This window comes from Neofelis nebulosa, chromosome 1, assembly GCF_028018385.1.
Source record: "Neofelis nebulosa isolate mNeoNeb1 chromosome 1, mNeoNeb1.pri, whole genome shotgun sequence".
Classification (NCBI taxonomy): domain Eukaryota; kingdom Metazoa; phylum Chordata; class Mammalia; order Carnivora; family Felidae; genus Neofelis; species Neofelis nebulosa.
The window spans coordinates 44,053,372-44,074,209 of NC_080782.1; the positions used below are offsets into that span (position 1 = coordinate 44,053,372).

A 20,838-nucleotide genomic window follows, 5' to 3' on the forward strand; every position below is an offset into this window, starting at 1 on the left:
GTTACATTTCGTGAGGCAATGAGATTACTTAAAAAAATGTATGTAACTAAGGAGGGACACAGGGTTGCCAACTTTCGATTTTGCCACATGAGATGTAGGAGAAGAACACAGCCACTCCCACGTAACATTTCCATCAGTTCATAAGAGAATGGATATTTTTGGTTCTCCCAAAGTCAGAAGGATATAATCTATATAAATAAAATTACGTGTGTCTGTTATACTATTCCACAAGCGTGGCTGAACAGAATTCCCAGGGACTCTCTGAGACGGGCCTGATTAGAATGTAGGCTGTGTGGTACACGCGGGTGGGGAGACTCCTTCCAGAGCAACATCATCTCTGTTTGGACTCAGCCCCGGGTTCCCAAGGCCTCCCTTCTCCTGGAGACAAAGCCATCTGTGTGCCCAATGCCCACCACTCCCCAGGCCTGTCCTCGCTCACTCTGGCCTCCTACGTCGATCTGATTTTTCAGCCTCGGCTTCTTCCCCGGCCCCTGCCTGACAGAGGACATCTGCCAGCCCCTCCTGATTAGCCAGATTACCTGCCCTGGTGTCACCCAAGCTAGAGAAACATGAATAGTCAAGAAAAGCACGGAGGCCCTATGAGAAGGAGCCACTGCTTGACCCGGATTGGCCACAGACAGGCCACAGCCGTCCCCAGGGCCAGCATGGAAGGCAGGTCAAAGCTGGGGTGGACCAAGCTGGGGCCTCCTCAAACTGCCTTCCCTCCACACACTTTACAGAGGAAATGCCCGGAAAACAGAAGCCCAAGGTGTATCTTCCCAGCCCGCACCCCCCCTTCCAGTCACACACCACTGTTTCCATGAGGATCAGCCGCTTGTCCAGCTCACGGATACGCTCGTTCTTCATCTCGATGACAAAGTGTAAGCTCTCCAGTTCCTGCTCCCAGAACTGGTTGGGGCTTCCGTAATCCTAGATGGGGACACGAAGTGATCTCACCAGACCAGCAGGGAGAGAGGGGCAGGGGCTACCTGCCTCTTCCCCATTGTGCCTCCAAATCACTGTTTGCCTCTCACATGCCGCCTCCTTCTCTTGGCTCACGGTAAGTGCTTACTACGCGTGATCTCATTCTAGCCTAATGACGCCCTTCGAGGCAGGCCCCACTACCACCCCAGCTGAGGAACCGCAGCGCCGATCGGGTAAGTCACTCACGCTAAGTGGTAGGTCAGCTCTTTGCACCTCGTTCCTCCTGAATCCAGAACCTGAGCATTTTACCATCCCCCCTGTGCTCTAAGTCTTTCTTTCCCCGCAGTGACATGAGGACCCTGTTTCTTCCAAGCTCAGGTCTGAGCCCTGGCCTTGAGGAAGGCCTGGCCTTTCCTGCTGCCCAGACCCTGACCTCCCTGGAGATTCAAGAAGGAAAAGTATTCTCTGCCACCCACCTGGATGTGCTTCTTATAGTCTCGGCTCAGAATGGACTCTTCTACCCTCTTCATCTTGGCCTGGAAGACCTCCAGCTGTGAGGACAGTCCATCAATGGTCTCCTGGAGAAGGGAGCGGGAGGGAGATGGTCAAAGCCTGGTTCATAAAGGCTGAAGGTGGACTTCTGTGCTTCCCGGAAAGGGGTCAGTTTAGGATTCTTCCATCTATCTTCACTCTGTCCTACCCAACAATGCAGGCTTGGTTTGCTTCAACCATTGCCTGAAACACGCCAGCCCTATCTCTCATCATAGAGCCTTAATGGCTCCCCATGCCCTTGGGGACAATGTCCCCGTGTTTGAGGCTGGTGCTAGCTTGGCATTCAAAGCCCAACCTACCAGGCTCTGCACTTTCCCAGTCTTCCCTCTTGCTGCTCCTGCGGCCAGGCATCACACCAGTCCTTCTGCCGCTGGGTACATTCCTGCCTCCTACTCTCCTTTGTCAGGAGTTTCCTGCTCCCCAACCTTGCCCATTACCTTCAGGATAGAGCAGGGCTTCGATATGGCCCCCAGGCCCCACAGTTTGGCCCTCGCCTCCTGTCCAACCTCAGCTCCCTCCCACTCATACCCTTCACCCCAGGCATCTTGGACTTCTTTCAGTTCTACACGTACTCCATATTTCCCTCTCCTCTCCAAGTCTTTAAGCACAGTTTTGTTTTGTTTTGTTTTGTTTTCCGCCTAGGGCATCCTTGTTTACCCTTCTTCATTTGAAGAATTCCAACCCATCCTTCAGGTTCCAGCTAAGATTTCATCCCTCTGGGAAGTGCCTGACCTGACAAATTGGCTCAGACACCTTCCTTCGCGCTTCCGCCTGCCAGCCCAGTCACACTGTGGTGCCCGGTCCGTGAGGTCTCTAAGATCCTCCAATAGTCCTTAGAAAAACAGGCCAACCCTAATCTCAGAGCGAGTCCTCTTGAGCTGAGAGCCCAGTCGCCATGTGGAGGGGCTGGATACACGGAAGACACTCGTCCCTGTCCCTCACACCTTAAGTGGAGGCCGTGCTGTTTTCCCGCAGGCCCTTCCCTCCCCTGGCAGAGTCTGCCATGGCCCAGCTCTTCTCACCTGCAAGGTTGCCTTGGCCTCCTGGAAGGAGTGGGTGAGGGCTTCCTTCTCCTGCTCGTGTGAGGCCCGGAGGACTGCAGGGAAAGGAGACCTTTGTGAGCTCAGATACCCTATAGCTTTCTGGCAGGCGCCATGAGGGTGGGAGAACCCACGTGATTAGCAGGGCCCCCCAGGGGCCGGGGGTCTGGGGACAGTCTTATTCAATCTTTGTTTGCTGGGCTTGCAGCTGTGCCAGAAATATAGGAGATATTTAACAAAAGCTCATAGAAATGGAAACAAATTATATCCTCGGAGGAATTGTGAACCCTACCAGATTGTGGGGCCACCCATGCCTCACTGAGGCCAAGACCCCAAAGATCCTGCAGCAACCTTGTTCATTTTGTTCACCATGCCATGGACCGTGCACAGAGCCAATGTTTTACAAGCTGGGTTACCCAAACTTTGAAACCGTTAAATCATCACTCATCAAACCACTGGCACAAAACTGCAGTCAGTACCTTTCGTCCGGGGCCGGGAAATCTACCTTGTCCTGATTCTGCTTCTTCACAACTGAGAAACCTTGCGAAGATCACCTCGAATACCTAAAAGTCCCATTGCCTCAACTGTGAAGTGAGTTGTCACTAAGGGATGGCCGAAGGATGGCATGAGAAAAGGGACACTCAAGGGCTTTCCCTTGATTGATTCCCCCAAATCAATATAGTTTTATTTATTTATTTATTTATTTATTTATTTATTTATTTATTTAGTGGCATGCGTGTGTGAGCAGTCATGTGAGGAGCAGAGAAAGAGAGGAGAGAGAACCCCAAGCAGGCCCGGTGTGGTCAGCAGGAGGTCCGGTGCAGAGCGTGACCTCATGGTTCACGAGATTGTGACCTGAGCTGGTCTCAAGAGTTGGACTTGGTCAGGCTAAGCCACCCAGGTGCCCCAGTATAGTTGTATTTATTATCCCTCCTCCTTTGTAGAGCTCCTTATGGAAAATTCTACCCTTGTCTCCGCTGAAAGAAGACAACTGAGAAGTGACCAACCAGTGGGCGGGATGGGAAATAGGACAGAGAGGACAGGGAAAAAAGAGCTTCATACGACCAAAGGCCCAGGTATACATGGGCCTGCGTCACAGTGGGCAGTGACACACACACAAAAACAGTGTTCAGTGACATAAATGTGTCAGAGCTGTCAAAATGGAAAAGATCAGCTGTTTGAAACCTACAGGCTAACTTTTTCCAAATCACGGGCCTAATTTGTTAATTTGCCTATTAAGACGGGTTCTGGGGGCGCCTGGGTGGCTCAGTCGGTTAAGCGTCCGACTTTGGCTCAGGTCACGATCTCGCGGTCCGTGAGTTTGAGCCCCGCGTTGGGCTCTGTGCTGATGGCTCAGAGCCTGGAGCCTGCTTCCGATTCTGTGTCTCCCTCTCTCTCTGTCCCTCCCCCATTCATGCTCTGTCACTCTCTGTCTCAAAAATAAATAAAAAATTAAAAAAAAAAAAACCTTAAAAAAAAAAAGACGGGTTCTGATTCCAGGTAAGATGGAAAATGTAAACTCCATATAGTTTGTCCCACTGAATGTAGCTATGAAACCTAGACAGACTGAATAGAGTAGTTATTTGCAGACTGTGAAAGGTAAATGGTAGCAGGCAGAGGGGGCAAGAAGACCAGAATTCAAAGTACCACAGAACCAATAGTCTGAAACAAGACTCAGAATCGTATGTATTCACATCATTTCAGAATATAATACAAAATTACTCAGCATACGAATCCAAACAGCAAAAGCAGGAAAATCTTAACTTGGCTGAGGAAAGATATTCAGCAGATGTCAACACTGTGATGCTACAGATGTTGGAATTATTAACAGAGACTTTAAGGCACCCGATACAAAAATGCTTCATGATCTGGGCGCCTGGGTGGCTCAGTCGGTTGGTCGTCCGTCTTCAGCTCAGGTATGATCTCACGGTCCGTGAGTTCAAGCTCCGTGTCAGGCTCTGTGCTGACAGCTCAGAGCCCGGAGCCTGCTTTGGATTCTGTGTCTCCCTCTATCTCTGCCCCTCCCCCTCTCACACTCTGTCTCTCTCTCACTCTCAAAAATAAATAAACATTAAAAAAATTTTTTTAATATAAAAAAATGCTTCATGAAGTGAGGGTGAATACTCTTGAAAAGCATGGAAAGATAGAAAGCCTGAGCAAACACATAGAAGCTATTAAAAAGAACCAAAAGGAAATTTTAGAACTAAAAAATGTGATAAGTGAAATTTAAAAATTTCCTGGGTGGGCTCAGTAGCAGAACAGAGATGACATAGGTAAAAGCCAGTGAACTTGAATATAGATCAATAGAGATTATCTAGTCTGAACAACAGAGAGATAAAATGATTGGAAAACAATGAACAAAGCCTCAGGGACCCATAACACAATCCGGAAATGTCTAACATTCGTGCATCAGAGTCTCAGAAAGAGAAGAGAGAGAGCATAGTACACAAACTGTGTTTGAAGAAAGGATGGTTTGAGTGCTTCCCACATGTGGCAAAATGTAAACCTACAGATCGAAGACACTCCCTGGGCCCCAAAGAAAGCAAACTGAAAGTAATCCACACCCAGGCACATCATTTTTGAAAACTAATAACCAAGAAAAAATCTGGAACAGAAGCAGAGAAAAACAGTGCATTACTTAGAGAAAACAACAGGGAGAATGACTGTGGATTTCTTATCAGAAACCTTGGAGAGGAGAAAAAGTAAGAACGTAAATAAGAAATAAAAATGGCTGAAATAAAAGAACGGTGAATCAAGAATCTGATAGCCAGTGAAAATATCCTCAGGAAAGAAGGTGAAATAAAGACATTCTCAGATGAAAAAATACTAAAATAATTCCTCACCTGCAGACCTTCTAAAAGAATTGCTTAAGGAAATGCTTCAGACAGAAAGCAAATGATACCAGAGGAAAACTTGAAACTTCAGGACTATAGGAAGAGCAACCAGACTGGTAAACACCTGGGTAATATTCTTCTTCCTCTTCTTCCTTGTGCTCTTTAAACTACTATTGGTGGTAAATCAATGTAAACAGTGTAACATTATCTGATGGGGCATTCAGTGTATGCAGATGTAATACCTAAGACAAACACAACAAAAAAGAGAGAGGATTGGGACTTACGCAATAGTAAACATTCTGCATTCCACTCGACATGGCAAAATATTAATTCTGGGGGCACCTGGGTGGCTCAGTCGATTAAGCGTTTGACTTCTGCTCAAGTCATGGTCTCATGGTTCGTGGGTTCAAGCCCTGCATCCGGCTCTGTGCTGACAGCTCAGAGCCTAGAGCCTGCTTTGGATTCTGTCTCCCTCTCTCTGCCCTTCCCCTGCCTGTGCTCTGTCTCTCTATCTCTCAAAAATAAATAAAAATTAAAAAAATTTTAAAATATTAATTCTAAGTTGTCTCAAGTATTTTGTAATTCTTAGAGCAAAGAATTAAAAAAAGAGAACTATACAGGAGATATAATTAAAAGACCATAGACAAGTTAAAGTGGAATACTAAAAACATTTGAATAGTCCAAAATAAAGCAGGGAAAGGAAAGTAGAGGATAAAAACAGAACAACCAGAAAACAAATACAAAAATGACAACCTAAATCCAACCATATCAATAACAACACTAAACTAAATAATCTAAACATCCTAAATAAAAGATAGGGATTGTCAGAATGGATCTTAAAAAAAAATACCCCCAACTATGTGCTATTTAAAAGAAACCCACTTTAAATATATGTCATAGGTAGATTAAAAGTAAAAAGGTAGAAAAAGCAATATTAATCAAAGGAAAGCTGTGGTGGCTGTATTCATTTCAGATGAAGTGCACGTAAGAATAAAGAATATCACAGGGATGAGGAAGGTCATTACATAATGATAAAGAGGTCAATTCTCCAGGAAGGCATAGTAATCCTAACTGTTTATATACATAACAAAGGAGCTTTGAAATATATGAAGCAAAAACTAACAGAACTGAAATGAGCAACAAAGACACAATTATAGTTGGAGACTTCTATGCTCTTCAGTATTCATTAGAAAAAAGCAGCATAAAATCAGTAACAATATAGAAGAACTGAACACTGTCAACACACTGATTTCATTAATTTATAAACTACAACCTGACAGCAGCAGAATACACATTTATTCAAGTGCACATGAAACATTCACAAGATAGACCATATCGAGTCATAAAACAAACCTTAACAAATTATCAAATGAGCAAAATACAAACCATGTTCTCTGACCATAATGAAAACAAACTGGAAATCAGTCACAGAAAGAGAACTATAAATCTCTAAACACTTATGAGTGTTTGATGAGCCAAAGAGGAAGTCTCAAGGAAAACCAGAAGATATTTTGAATTGAACAAAAATAAAAACACAAAACATCAATCTGTGGGATGCAGATAATTCAGTGCTTGGGGTGGGGGGTGATTTATAGCACTAAAGCCTTATGTTAGAAAAGGAGAAAGATCTCAAATCAACAATCTAAGATTTTAGTTTAAGACACCATAAAAAGAAGAGCTAAGTATAAAGCAAAAAAAAAAAAAAAAAGGAGAAGGAAGGAAATAAACAGAAATCAATGAAATTGAAAATAGGGGGAAGAAATCAATGAACCCAAAAGCTGGTTTCTGGAAAGGATTAATAAAATTGATAAACCTTAAGCAAGACTGACAAAGAAAAAAGAGAATACACAACTACCAATATCAAGAAATTAAGAGGGAATACCACCAAAGACACAGAAGATATTTAAAATAATAGTAAGAGACCACTACGAGCAATTCCAGGCATATAAACTCGACAACTTAAATGAAATGTACCAATTCCCGAAAAAACTACAAACTACCAAAATTCACCCAAGGTAAAATGCATAACCTGGGCATTCCTATTACTGCTAAAGAATTTTAATTTGTACTTAAATACTTTCTGGATAACAAATGTGTGAGAACAGATGATTTCATTCACAAATTCTACTGAACATTTAAAAATGATATAATACCAATTCTATATAATTTCTTCCATAAATGGAAGAAAATGGGACATATCTCAACTCATTCTATGAGGCAAGTCATACTTTAAAACTTCAACTGGGCAGATGGTACAGAACAATTGCCCTCATGTACACAGACACAAATATCTTCAGTAAAATATTAGCAAATCAAATTCAGCAACATATAAAAAAGAGTAATAATAGCAGCATGACCAAGTAGGGCTTATGCCAGGAAGGCAAGGCTAGTTCAATATTTGAAACTCAAATCAGGGGCACCTGGGTGGCTCAGCTGGTTAAAGTGTCTGACTCCTGATTTCGGCTCACAGTTGTGAGATTGAGATTCTCTCTCTCTCTCTCTCTCTCTCTCTCTCTCTCTCTGCCCCTCCCCCCACTCACATGTGTGTGCACTCTTGAAGGAAGGAAGGAAGGAAGGAAGGAAGGAAGGAAGGAAGAGAGAGAGAGAGAGAGAGAGAGAGAGAGAAAGAAAGAGAGAGAGAGAGAGAGAGAGAGAGAGAGAGAGAGAGAGAAAGAAAGAAAGAAAGAAAGAAAGAAGGAAAGAAAGAAAAGAAAGAAACTCAAATCAATGTAATCCACCATATTAACAGTCCAAAGAAGAAAAATCACACCATTATAGGGGTCATAGATCTAAATGTAAAATTTAAAACCATACAAATTTTGGAAGACAACATAGAAGATCTTTGTTACCTGGGGTTTGGCATAGAATTTTTAGGATACAACACCAAAAGCATAATCAATACAAGAAAAAAAAATTGGAATTCATCAAAATTAACAGCTTTGCTTTGTAACATACATTGTTAAGAAAATGAAACAAAACAAAACAAAACAAAACAAAACAAAACAGGGGCACCTGGGTGGCTCAGTCGGTTAAGCATCCAACTTCGGCTCAGGTCATGATCTCACAGTTCATGAGTTCAAGTCCCGCATTGGACTCTGTGCTGACAGCTCAGAGCTTGGAGCCTGCTTCAGATTCTGTGTCTCCCTCTCTCTGCCCCTCCCCTGCTCACACTCTGTCTTGCTCTCTTTCTCAAAAACAAATAATAAAAACATTAAAAATAAATAAAAAATAAAATAAAGAAAACTTCAAGAAATACACAGATTATTAAAAAACAAAAAACACCACTTGTTTCTCCCAGTTATCTGTATACCACACCCCAAACAAATAGAATCCTGTATTTTCCCTCCCACTATGCTTTTGTTCATTCATTTAATACACATGTATGTACCACCTTATATAAGCCAAGTGATTTAGAAATAACTAAGAAAGAATTCTGACTGATGGGAAGAATTCAAGATAGGCAGTCCCTTCTCCTCTGGGGTTTTTACAACAGTAACATTTTCTTATCAACCTATCTATTATGCTAAAAAATAGTATCAAAGCAATGCACAGACAGCAAAGCTGCTTTCCCACAATAGCATCATGAGGTGGGGAAGGTACACTGTAGAGATACGGAAAATTAATTGAGATTCAAGGTAGATTCTAGATGTAGAAACTGAACTGAAGTTGAGTGACAGGCCCAGTATCACACAGCACATTAGAATTAAAATATAACTCTTCAAATTCCCAGGGTGAGGGCTTCAATTTCATTTCAAAACATTTTGTGCTAATGTTGCAATATGTTTCAAGAGTCTTAAAAGTGTTCAGACCTCTGTTCTAGTTATTCCATTTCTGGGACTCTAAGGACATATCATGAAATGTCTGCACAGATTTATGCAAAAGACTTTCGGTGCAGTGTTACTTACAGTAGTTAAAATCTAGATGTCTAGACTCATGGGAAATAAGGAAAACCATGTATGCAGTGGTCTAACCTTTATAAACGTTTAGAAGCAGCATGATTATTTGGAAACATGTTGGAAACAATGTCAAATGGAAAGAACAGGATCTTAACATTTTACATACAAAATAATCCTAACTGTATTTTTTAATTAAAAATTTTTAATGTTTTATTTATTTTTGAGACAGAGAGCATGAGCAGAGCAGGGGCAGAGAAAGACAGAGACACAGAATCCAAAGCAGGCTCAAGGCTCTGAGCTGTCAGCACAGAGCCCAATGTGGAGCTCAAACCCACAAACTGTGAGATCATGACCTGAGCCGAAGTCGGACGCTTAACTGACTGAGCCACCCAGGCACCCCAATATCAGTGCATAGCCTGATGCAGGGCTTGAAGTCACAAATGGTGAGACCATGACCTCAGCCGAGGTCAACTCAGAGGCTTAACCGACTGTGCCACCCAGGCGCCCCCTAACTGTATTTTAAAAGAGAGTTCTGGGGAAAGATCATGCAAATACTGATGAATAAAAGAAACACCAGTATAGCATTTTCTAGGTCTGTTTCAATAGCATCAAAAATACACGCAACCTTCGCCAAAGAAGATACACAAGTGTTCAAAAAGCACATGTAAAGATGCTCAGCAAAACTAGGCATTAGGGAAATGCAAATCAAAACCGCAATGAGATACCACTCCATGCCTCACTAGGACAGCAATAATAACAACAGCAACAACAATGGAAAATAGCAAGTGTTGGCGAGGGTGTGGTGCAATTGGAACCCTCGGGCACTGCTGGTGGGAATGCAAAGTGGTGCAGCTGCTGTGGAAAACAGGTTGGCGGTTTCTCAAAAAGTTAAGCATAGATGTGCGTATGACCCAGCAATTCTACTTCTGGACAGATGTACACCCAGGGAAACTGAAAGCAGGTGTACAAGCAGGTGCGTCTGCTAGTGGCACAATGCACAGCGGCCAAAGGGTGTCCAACCAATGAATGGATAACAAAATGTGGTGTGTCCAGGCCAATGATAATAGAATATTATTCAGCCATAAAAAGGAAGGGAGTAGCTTTTAAAATGGGAGGGGAAAAAAGAACTGTAGTGCAAATGTAATGTGCACCATGGATGCACCCGGAGACATTATGCTGGGTGAAGAAAGCCAGACATGGGGGTCACAGATGGTATGATTCCATTTATTGAGCATCCAGAATGGACAAAACCCATGACCGGAGAGTGGATCAGTGGCTGCCAGTGAGTGGATCAGGGTCTAGGAGGTTGGGGAGGTGCAGGGAGTGACTGCTTGGTGGGTATGAGATTTACCTTTAGGGTAACGGGATGGAACGGGATGGGGTGATGGTTGCTGGGCACTGTGAAGGTACTAAGTGTCACTAATGGTAAGTCTTGTATGTATTTTACCCATATATATATATATATATATATATATATATATATATATATATGTATATATATATATATATACACATATATATATATGGGTTATATATATATATATATATATATGGGTGTGCGTATAGATACAGATATAGATACAGATACAGATATAGATATAGATATATACTTTGCCACACCAACTCTACCAGAATGTTTTTTGAAAGATAAAATCATGAATGTGGCAAAGATTTTACAAAACAGAGTTCACTGTGTAAGTATCATTGCTATTATAAACAGTGGCAAAAGTTTGAAATTACCTAAATGCCTAACCAATGGGGCTCAGTAAATGAATAAGGGTACGCATTGGAATGCTGTGCAGTTGCTAAAACTTATATTACAGAAGTTTAATGACAAGATGTTAATACCATTCAAACAGAAAAATCAATTTATCTCCTCCCCCCAATGTATATGTGTGTGTATAGAAGAATATCCCAGGTGTATACAAACACACACACACACACACACACACACAGAGTGAAAAGGATCTATATTAAAGGGGTAACAGTGACTAGTGACTGGTTCTGGGTAGAATTGTACACAATTTTAATTTTTGCAATAATAAAATAAGTACTAATTATTATTTGCTAAGTATCTTATGAAATATCAGGCACTGTTCTAAATTTTACCAATCCATCTATCTGTCTAACAAATCATTTAATTCTCATAAACACCCTAGGAATGAGATTAACTAAATTCTTCAAGGTTGCACAGCCAGTAAGAGGGGAAGCAGGGATTCAAACCCAGGGACTGTGGCTGCAGAGCCTGAGATCTTAACCACTATGCTATAAGATCGTATTGTTTAGTCCATAGATTCTAAATTTTCTATCATTGTTACATCACATATAAAAGGAAAGAAAGCTATTTGAAAAAAATAACTAACCATATAAATAACCTAACCATAAAATTTAAGAGCTGTCATCATTGTAGGGAAGGAATATGGATATTTAAAAATTCTCCTATTTGTCTAGATTTTTCAAATTTCCTTTAAGGAACATGAATTGCTTTTAAAATTTTAAGGGAAAAAACGTCTCAACTAAGGTTAAACAAAGCATGGTGTCAGAGTTTTAAAGCCTTTCCTGAAAGGACAAGTCCAAGGATACTGAAGACTCCAGTGCGGAGGCAGCCAACTGCTTGTGGACCAGAGGCAGGAGGGGACAGCCAGAGGTAGGAGAAAAGGACCAGAGGCAGGAGGAGGGGCCAGTGAGAGAAGGGAGGGGCCATAGCAGGAGGGAGGGGCCATAGCAGGAGGGAGGGGCCATAGGCAGGAGGGAGGGGCTACAGGCGGGGGGAGGGGCTAGAGGCAGGAGGGAGGAGGCAGTGGGAGACCACCTGTGAACTCGGTGAGGTGAGGGCGCAAGAAGGACCCTTCTACATCTATGCTAGTGAAGCATTTCCATCCTTACCTTGCAGTGCCTCCTCATGCTCTGCCTCCAGGGCTCTTTGCTGTTCATCTAGTTTCTCTCGAAGCTCCAGCTCCCTCTCCTTCTCTACCTAGGGACAGAAAGTGGTAAGCAGCGTGAGATTGAGCAGGTTCAGCGCAGCCTCGCTTATCCACTCCGGGAACCCTGGAGCTTTGCAGAGGCTGGTGATCAGAGTCCCACCCTGTCGTCTACGTGATGGGGACAATCTGAGTTCAGAGAGGGCACAAGGCCTCCAAGACACAGCAGATGTGGCTGACTTTGCTTCTTTAGGGCTTAGAAGGGGGCTCTTAGAGAACCATCTAGGTGGAAGGCAAGTAGGGGTCTTCCAACCCTGATGCCCGCTCCAGGCAGGAAGTCTTTCTACTGCATCAGAGTGTTTCCTGACCTTTCACTGCATATAATGTACATAACATGCAAGCAGTTACAAATATTTATTCAAAAGATAAAGGACTCCCTTCTTGGTAATGGAGTAAGAGATACTTACAACAACAAAATCAAAAGTTGGTCCTCACTCTGGGACTTAGCGAGGTTAGCTGAGCAGGAGGTTTTCCTGCTCAACACAGGTGGGGTTGTGTCACCTGGACTTACCTGTTGTGCCCATTTCTTCCTGTCCTCTTCGTGTTGCTGGAGAATTCTGGTTATATCCTTCTGGCACCGCTCAGCCTCCTCAGATGCGCACAGCTGGACAGTTGTGGCTGTGAGTGAGGAAGCAAAAAATGCACACAGAGCAGAGGAGAAGCCTGGGTCCGGCAGAGAGGATGTGGGAGGCCAGGGCTAAGGGATGATAACTCCAGTGTCCACCTCAAGAACAGTTTCAGTTGGGAGATCAACCTCCAGAGGCCCCCCCAAACCCGCACATCTCTCTGGCTTGGGAGACCCTCCTTAGTGCAGGAGCCAGTGGGCTCATTTTGTTGTCTTCTAGGATCTACAGCAGAGCTGGTAACTTGCAGGACAGACTCAGCCCGTAAAGGTGCAATTTGCTCTAGCTAATATCTAAATTTAAAAAATAATTAGTTGCAGGGTGCCTGGGCGGCTTAGTCGGGTAAGCGTCAGACTCATGATTTTGGCTCAGGTCATGATCTCGTGGTTCGTGTGCTCGAACCCCTGCATCAAGCTCTGTGCTGACCATGCGGAGCCTGCTTGGGATTCTCTCTCTCTCCCTCTCTCTCTCTCTCTGCCCCTTCCCCGCTCACGCTGTCTCTGTCCTCTCTCTCAAAATAAATAAGGAAATAAACATTTTTAAAAAATTAGTTGCTGAGGTTTACTAACTGGGCAGCTTTTACTTCATGTACAGATGTCTGTCCAACTTGTTTTCAAGGAGCAGGAGAACTGGCAGTGCATGAAGCTGAGGCCGGCCTGTCTCCTGCTTTGTCCAGGGTGTGGCTCTGCCATTTACCCCAGGCCTTGCCTCTCTCTCCTGAGGCTGCCTCATCATCTGCTTTACCTGCTGGGGCCTGAAGGTGTCTGAGTGTGTGACCCATGACCTTTAGCAGGCCCCACCCCCAGCTGGAGGCAGAGGGGCTGCTGTGAGTGGGAAGGAGGCACCAACAGGAAGCTTCGCTCTTGCTTAGGGAAACTCCAAAACCCGCCCTGCCCACGCAGCTGAGTCCAGTAGGCTCTGGGTGTGACCTAGGGCATGACCCATCCTCTCTGTGCCTCAGTTACCCAATATGTGAAATCAGGATAATAATAATACCCACGTCACAGGGCTGTTGAGATAATTAAATCAGGAAACAATGGCAACAGCAATAATAGTAGCAAGGTAAGGAATACGGAGAGCATATCACGCCCGGGAACGTGCCAGTCCCGTTCCAAGTGCCTCATGGGTACTACTCGCCTAGTCCCCGCAACAACCCAACGTGGTGGGTACTGTCACTCTCCCCATTTCACAGACGAGGAAACTGAGAGACAGAGAAGTGATGCAACTTGTCTAGGATCACCCAGTTCACAGTCGGGGAGAAGAGCTGTGAATACACCGTCTGACCCCATGGCAAACGCTCCTAACTACCACCGTATCCTGCCTGCTTATGCACAAAGAGCAGGAAGCATAGTGCCAGGCATTTAGAAGTAGCTCAGTAAATGTTCTTTATTGTTTACGGAATGTTCTCTGGATATTCATTATTGCTCATGACAAGCATTAGAGGGGCTGGCATTACTGGTGCGGTGGGTATTATTATTAACGTTAGTATTATTATCACAGAGCTCCATCGACAGGGTTGACAAAGGGCACGAGGAGAAAGGTGAGGAACGGGGCTCCAGGCAGGAAGCCAGCACTGGGGGAGTGAGTCAGTGCCCTGAGTCCTGGGGGATGGCAGTGGTCAAGTACAGAGAACCCCAGACTCAAACAAACCATTTGGCTCAGCATCCCAGACTTTGGTCCACAACCTGGCCCCAGCCAGGGAGAAGCTTATAAGACAGATATCGTCACCAACAATAGTCTTCAGCCCCACTCCCAGAAAATCTTAATTACTTGGTCGGCGGTGGGGCCCCAGAATCCTTATCTTTGATGTTCCCCCAAGTAATTCTTGCGTACAGGCAGGTTACAGAACCTCTGAATTCTGGTCCCATGGCTGATCTGGAACTTAAACTTCATCTATAATGTCCCTGACAGTCTTCAGCCTGTAACTGGACACTTTCAGAGACGAGAGCTCGTTTCATTATGAGGCGGCTCTGATGGTTCTAAAACAACAATCACACAAAAAATCCTTTGAGATTGAACTGAATTCTGCCTGCCTGTTTCTGCCGCCTTGAAGCCCTTCTACTGACCTCTGAGTCACACTGAACAAGGCTTATCTTTCTTCTCTATGAGGGCACTTCAGACACTTGGAGAGAACTGTTGTGTTTTACTGCAGTATCTTCTTTCCAGGTAGAACATCCTCTGCTCCTTTAACTGCTCCTTATAGGACGTGGCTTCTAGATTCCTCACCAGCCTGATCTGCCTTCCACTGTACTCCCTCCAATTTTTCTGGATTCTTCTGAAAGTGTACTTTCCAGAAATAAACTCCGCACTCTAGGTATGGCATCAATAGCCAGGAACAGGCCAGTACAGGTCAGGACTATCACCTCCCTCATTTTAGACATGATACTCCTATTAATGTAACTGACTTAAGGTCTCATGAGATAATTAAACAGGTATATCACCTTTGTTGGTTATAAGGGAGGAAACCTCATGGATGGTGGGGAGGGCATATATAGGCCACTCACCTGTGTCCCCATTGAGGGGACCTAATTCCTGTGGCTGTGGTCTGGGTAGCTGATCTGGTTTGCGGCGCCTCTGGAAGAAAGGAGACAACAATGACGTGAGGGTAGAGGGTAGAGGTCAGTGTGAGGATGGGTGTAAGATCCTTCCAAAGGCAAGACACAACTTCCAGTTATGCCAGAGCCTGCCCTGTATCCAGTTACTTAGGCTGCCTCCCCCACTAGCCAAAGGGGAAGGGGTTCCCAGAGCAGAATTTCTCATCATTTCCAGGCGAACCCTCACTGGGGAGTTCGATGCTGGTTGACCTGTCCTTAGAGCCTTGTGGCTTGTGCTGCCATCCACGGGGCCCTCCCTGCCCACCTCTTTCTTCTCCCAGGACTTGGCCAGACCTTCTGCTATTACCCTCACTCCAGATATGGCTGAAACTTCCCAACCTCTAGTTCAGAGACAATTCCCCTTTCCTCTCAGGGCCTATGGCTACCACAACTTCCTTCCAAGTTCCCCATATTGGGGACAAAGCATCAGAAGTCCAAGCCATGATTTTACATGCTTATTCTTTGTCAGAGGGGGGTATTTCCCCAACTATAAGGAGGCAGGGGTACTTACCTTGACTGATGGGGGGGGAAGACACCGTACTCAGGATGTACCGGATGCTATGATGTCTTATCTATATTATCTTAGCTAATCTTCAGAATGAACCTGGGAAATATGAATGTGCCCAATTTAAAGATCAGGAAGTTGAGGCCGAGTGACGTTAGGGCTCAGCCAAAGCAGATTAGTGGATAATTGGCAGAGTCAGGTATCTTAGCCATACCTCTGAGCATGTTAACCAACTTTGGCCAGGATTGGTTGGATTGGATCAAAGGAGGGAACCGATGCCAAAGGCTATATCCCAAAGCAGTGTCAGTGGCACCCAGATAATCAAGTTTCATAAATCGTATTTTTTAATAGGAGAGTTGATATGGGTTGACAATCAAGAATGACTGAAACGCTGCTAGGAAGCATACTTCTGGTTGGGGAGGAAGATAAGTCAAGGGAAGGCTTCTACAACCTTCTGCCCCTGCCCCACAGTGCCCAGCACAGAGCCTGGTACCGTGTGAGCCCCTGACAAGCTGGACCCAACCGGGCACCTCCCCTAGGCCCTGGTGCCTCAAATCTGCTCAGTGGCTGGGCATGCCTGACAAGTGGGTTTTCCTTTCACCCTGTTTAGACTCAGCTCCCCCTGCCCCGGGGAGCGGGGGTGCCTGGCCAGGGAACAAGCCAGGGAAGCTGTCAAAGCAGGAATCTGGGGAAGTGACAGGAGCCAGCCTCTCTATCCTGGGCTGCAGGAAGGAGGAGATAAATGGTTGTCTCATCCCCGTTGCCACGACTGGTTACACTAGTCTGGGAATGTTTTTCATGGGACTGAGAATTCCTGAATTCCAGGCCTGGCTCTACAAAGCTGGATAAATCTCTTCCCTCTTCTGGGCCCCTGCTCCCTCCTTTGTGAAGGAGAGGCAAGGAGGTCTTAGTCGATCCCCATGGTGTTCATACTCGGAGCCTATGACCTCAGATCCTCTCAATAGCACTGACAGGCAGGGCTATTACAGGTAAGGACACTGAAGCCCAGGGAGGTAAGCCACCATCACACTGTGCCCTGATGTCAAAATTAACATCAGGACCAGGTCTCTGCACTGGGGTGCCTGGGTGGCTCATTCAGTTAAGCGTCTGACTTCGGCTCAAGTCATGAACTCACAGTTCCTAAGTTTGAGCCCCGTGTTGGGTTCTCTGCTGTCAGCACGGAGCCTGCTTGGGTTCCTCTTTCCCCTTTTCCCTCTGCTTCTCCCCTGCTCTCTCTGCCTCAAAATAAATCAAATAAACATTAAAAAAAAAGAAAAAAGAAACAAGTCTCAGCCCTTTAGAGACTGGAGCTGCGTGGTTAAGAACTCTGGGATTCTAGAATTACCCAGACCTGGATTCGAATCTTAAATCAAACCCTGTGTGACTGTATGGCCTCTCCAAACCTCGGATTTCTAATGTTGCTTTAAGGATTAGATGGGATAATGCACCTATAATGTCTGACATATTCTAAGAGCTCAAACATTGCCTGAGTTTATTACTTTCTGAAGAACAAAGACCCTGAAATGCTTTGGGAGATCTCCCTCAGACTGGCCTGAAGTCAGATCATAAAGCTCATGAGAAACTGTCTTCTCCCAAATAACAGCCACAGAGAAGTGAAAAACTCTTCTCCACGAACAGCCTCCAGACCACAGGCAGGATGTGACTGTGCGCATGAGTCCCCAGATCCTAACGAAACCACTCCCCAGGATTACTCCGTCAAATAACATCCAAGACTCATCACCATCCGTCCTCAGGCTACCAACCTCCTTGTCCGCCTTCCTTCCTTAGTAAATATTTGTAAACATCTTCTTCCGATTATAGTAGTAGTAATAATTTATTCATTAAAGGAATGTTACCTATGCTTCCTGATATTTTAATTTTTCAAATATATTATGAGCATTTACTACATGGCATTAAATATTCTGTAGACATATTAATTTTCATGACTCGAACATTACATCCTTGTGGATGAATTCAATCATTTAATGCATAATCTGCATGAGTATTTGAATTATTTCCATTTTTTAATTTCCGAATTATGCTTTAGTGAACATACTGACTTTTTTACATAGCCAAAGCTATGGGTTCTACCCTCCAGAAAGGTTAAAAGAACTCACCCACTAACAGCACACAAGAAGGCCAGCGTCACTGCAACCTTGCCAACATGGAACAGTATCATTTTTACAAAATAATCGGCAAATTTGCTGGGCCCAACTAAACAGGCCTATTGTACTTCTGGTCCCAATATGCACATCCATGTGTCCAAGAGCATCCCAAGCTGCTCAAGACCATCCCAGCATGACGTACACTCTCAGGCTTCCGGGCTGAGTTCATGTAACATTTCTCCTCGGTCTCTCCCCAGGGCTGAGTTAGTTCCTATCAGCTCTATGCTCCAGTGTCTGTTCAGACACCCATGTGAGTACCTACCTGGCTACCCAGGTTTCTCCAGCTAGGCCAAGGGGCTCCTTGGGGACCAGGACCATTTTTGAAATCCACTTGGGATTTGTCCCAGCATGTGTGTTATGATGCCCAGAACAGTATTTCTAGGAATGTGGCCTATGGGCCTCCCATATTAGAACCACCTAGAGTGCTTGTCTAACACAGCCCTCAGGCCCAGTTCTAGACCCACAGTATCCAAGGGTGGTACATGTGCCAGGAAGCTCCCATCTGCCCATCTATGCAGGTGGTTCCGAAATCACGAAAGCCTGGGGACACAGAGCCCAGGGCCGAGTAGGAATTGATAAGCAACTACTGCATGGAAAATCCCCAGGTAGGGACTCTGGCAGCTTCCTCCTCAGAGGCCACGGAGCAGAGTTCACCCTGCAGTGGGAGAGGACAGGAGCTGGGAGGGGAACACAAGAATTTCCCCTTCCAAAAGCAGAGCGGGGAGGCCTAGGGCTGGGGGTGGGGCATTCGGATTGAGCTCTGGAGGAGGGCTAGCAAGGTCAGTGGGGTTTCCTGAGTTAAGAGAAACTTGGGAGAAGAGAGCTCGAGGGGCAGCTGGCAGCACAGGACGTAGGGAGAACACAGGACTGGGGGAGACACCTGAAGACCCGGGGTTCAGCTTTACTATGAGACGTTAGGCAAGTCCCCCACTCTGGTCCTCAGTGTCTCTATCTGTCATGCACCAGGGTTGGAACAGGTGTTCTCTTCAGTTCCTTTGAACTCAAGGGCAGCCCTTCAACTAATAAGGCTGGAAACAGGGCCTTTATATCTGTTTTTTTTTTTAATTTTTTAACATTTTTTTATTTTTGAGACAGAGAGAGATACAGCATGAGTGGGGGAGAGTCAGAGAGAGGGAGACACAGAATCTGAAACAGGCTCCAGGCTCTGAGCTGTCAGCACAGAGCCCGACACTGGGCTCGAACTCACAGACCGCGAGATCATGACCTGAGCCGAAGTCGGACACCCAACCGACTGAGCCACCCAGGCACCCCAGGGCCTTTATATCTTGGCAGCAACCATGGTTGTGGGGCCCATCTTCTTGTTCAAGCAGACCAGACCCCTGCTTTGGGTTCAACCTGAAGCAAACCTGGTCTGTAACGGGATGTGGCACAGTCAGGGCAGAGAGGGAGGGCAGTGCCAGATGAGCTCACATCGGGTCTAGTGAGACCCCTAGAATATGCTTGCATTTTGAAGGGTAAACTGACAAACTGAATGCATCCAGAAGCAGCTGACAAGACGTGGCAGGAGGCACGAAACCAAAGTATGGGAGGTGCTATTAACAGAACAAGTTGGTCCGCCTCAAGAACAGACAAGAAAACCTGGCCACTGCCTTCAAATCTCACAGGACTATCCTAAGGTGGAAGCTCTAGTGTGTGGCCCACAGCCTTGGAGGGCAGGACTGTGGCTGAGGACTAGAAGTTTCGAGAAGTTTCAGTTCAGCATGAAGAAGAATTTCAGAACTGTCCCCGGAACAGAGATAAGCTGCCTTACTAGAGGTTGGGGCTTGGCGGTGGTAGTGAGTTCTCCGTCACTGGTAGCGTGCAAGAAGAGGCAACCTTCATTCGCAGGTTGGACTGAGAGATCACAGAGGACCTTCAACTCCAACAGTCGGAAATTCTGTGAAGTATCCTTGATGTTCAGCAAGGAAAGACCTCCACTAAGCATAAAGTGCAGATGGGATGTGAAACCCACCAGCATTAACATTGTATCAGAGGGCTCTGTTGAGTATTATCCCCGGGTTGTAGTACTTTGTAGTACAGGTGAATTTCCATAGTCTACTTCCCTCAAATTGTGAGCTGCACCAGGCAAGAGTGAGTAAGGCAGAAGCAGCTCGGATGAAGCCGCCCAGCTCTTCCTCACCTTGGGACTCCTCCTTCGGTGGAAGCCAAGGGCAGCCCTGAGGATAGCTCAGCCTCCTGAAGACACTTTAGGACCATCACTAACCTCGCTGTGGGTACCATCACTCTATGCTTTCCGTGGGCCTTCAGGCTTTGTGTATTTCTGATGGAGTGGTATGACATATGCCCTCGTTATTCCTGCTTAGCTTAGAGAGTTCAGTAATCAAAGGACCCTTTAGTTACCTGTTCCTTTCCTGTCCCCTAACTTGCCTTGGCCACATAGTTCTATCACACCTATTCTGGCCGAGGAATGCTTCCTGGAACCCAGAAGGCAGGATTGGAAGGGCCCCTGGAGACAGTTTATTCCAATCCCCACCTCCTATTTCCAGATGGAAAACCTGAGGCCCAGTGGTGGGATGGGCAGCATTTGCCAGAGGCCTCAAAGCATGGGAGCAGAGCCCTAATGAGAACCTGGATTCAAGGAGGCTGGAGGCCCTTCCGTTTCCTTTATGCAAACACCAGATTGATCCCAGTAGCTGAAGTGTAGGGGATAGATGATTTGGGGCCTCGAGGGACTCAGTCCCTGCTGTATCTGAGCTGCCTTTC

At 45.4% G+C, this 20,838-nt stretch overlaps 1 protein-coding gene across 1 annotated transcript in view; it reads right to left on the reverse strand.

Moving 5' to 3' along the window:
- The window catches only part of CCDC69 (coiled-coil domain containing 69), a 34,196-nt gene that overhangs the window by 4,105 nt on the left and 9,253 nt on the right, over positions 1–20,838 (reverse strand). The window contains exons 2-7 of the mRNA XM_058720544.1: positions 15,355–15,424; positions 12,739–12,845; positions 12,133–12,220; positions 2,499–2,572; positions 1,401–1,502; positions 811–930 (exon numbers count right to left, since the gene is read on the reverse strand). Of these exons, the coding sequence (XP_058576527.1) occupies positions 811–930; positions 1,401–1,502; positions 2,499–2,572; positions 12,133–12,220; positions 12,739–12,845; positions 15,355–15,424 (561 nt within the window). The remainder of the gene's footprint in view (positions 1–810; positions 931–1,400; positions 1,503–2,498; positions 2,573–12,132; positions 12,221–12,738; positions 12,846–15,354; positions 15,425–20,838) is intronic.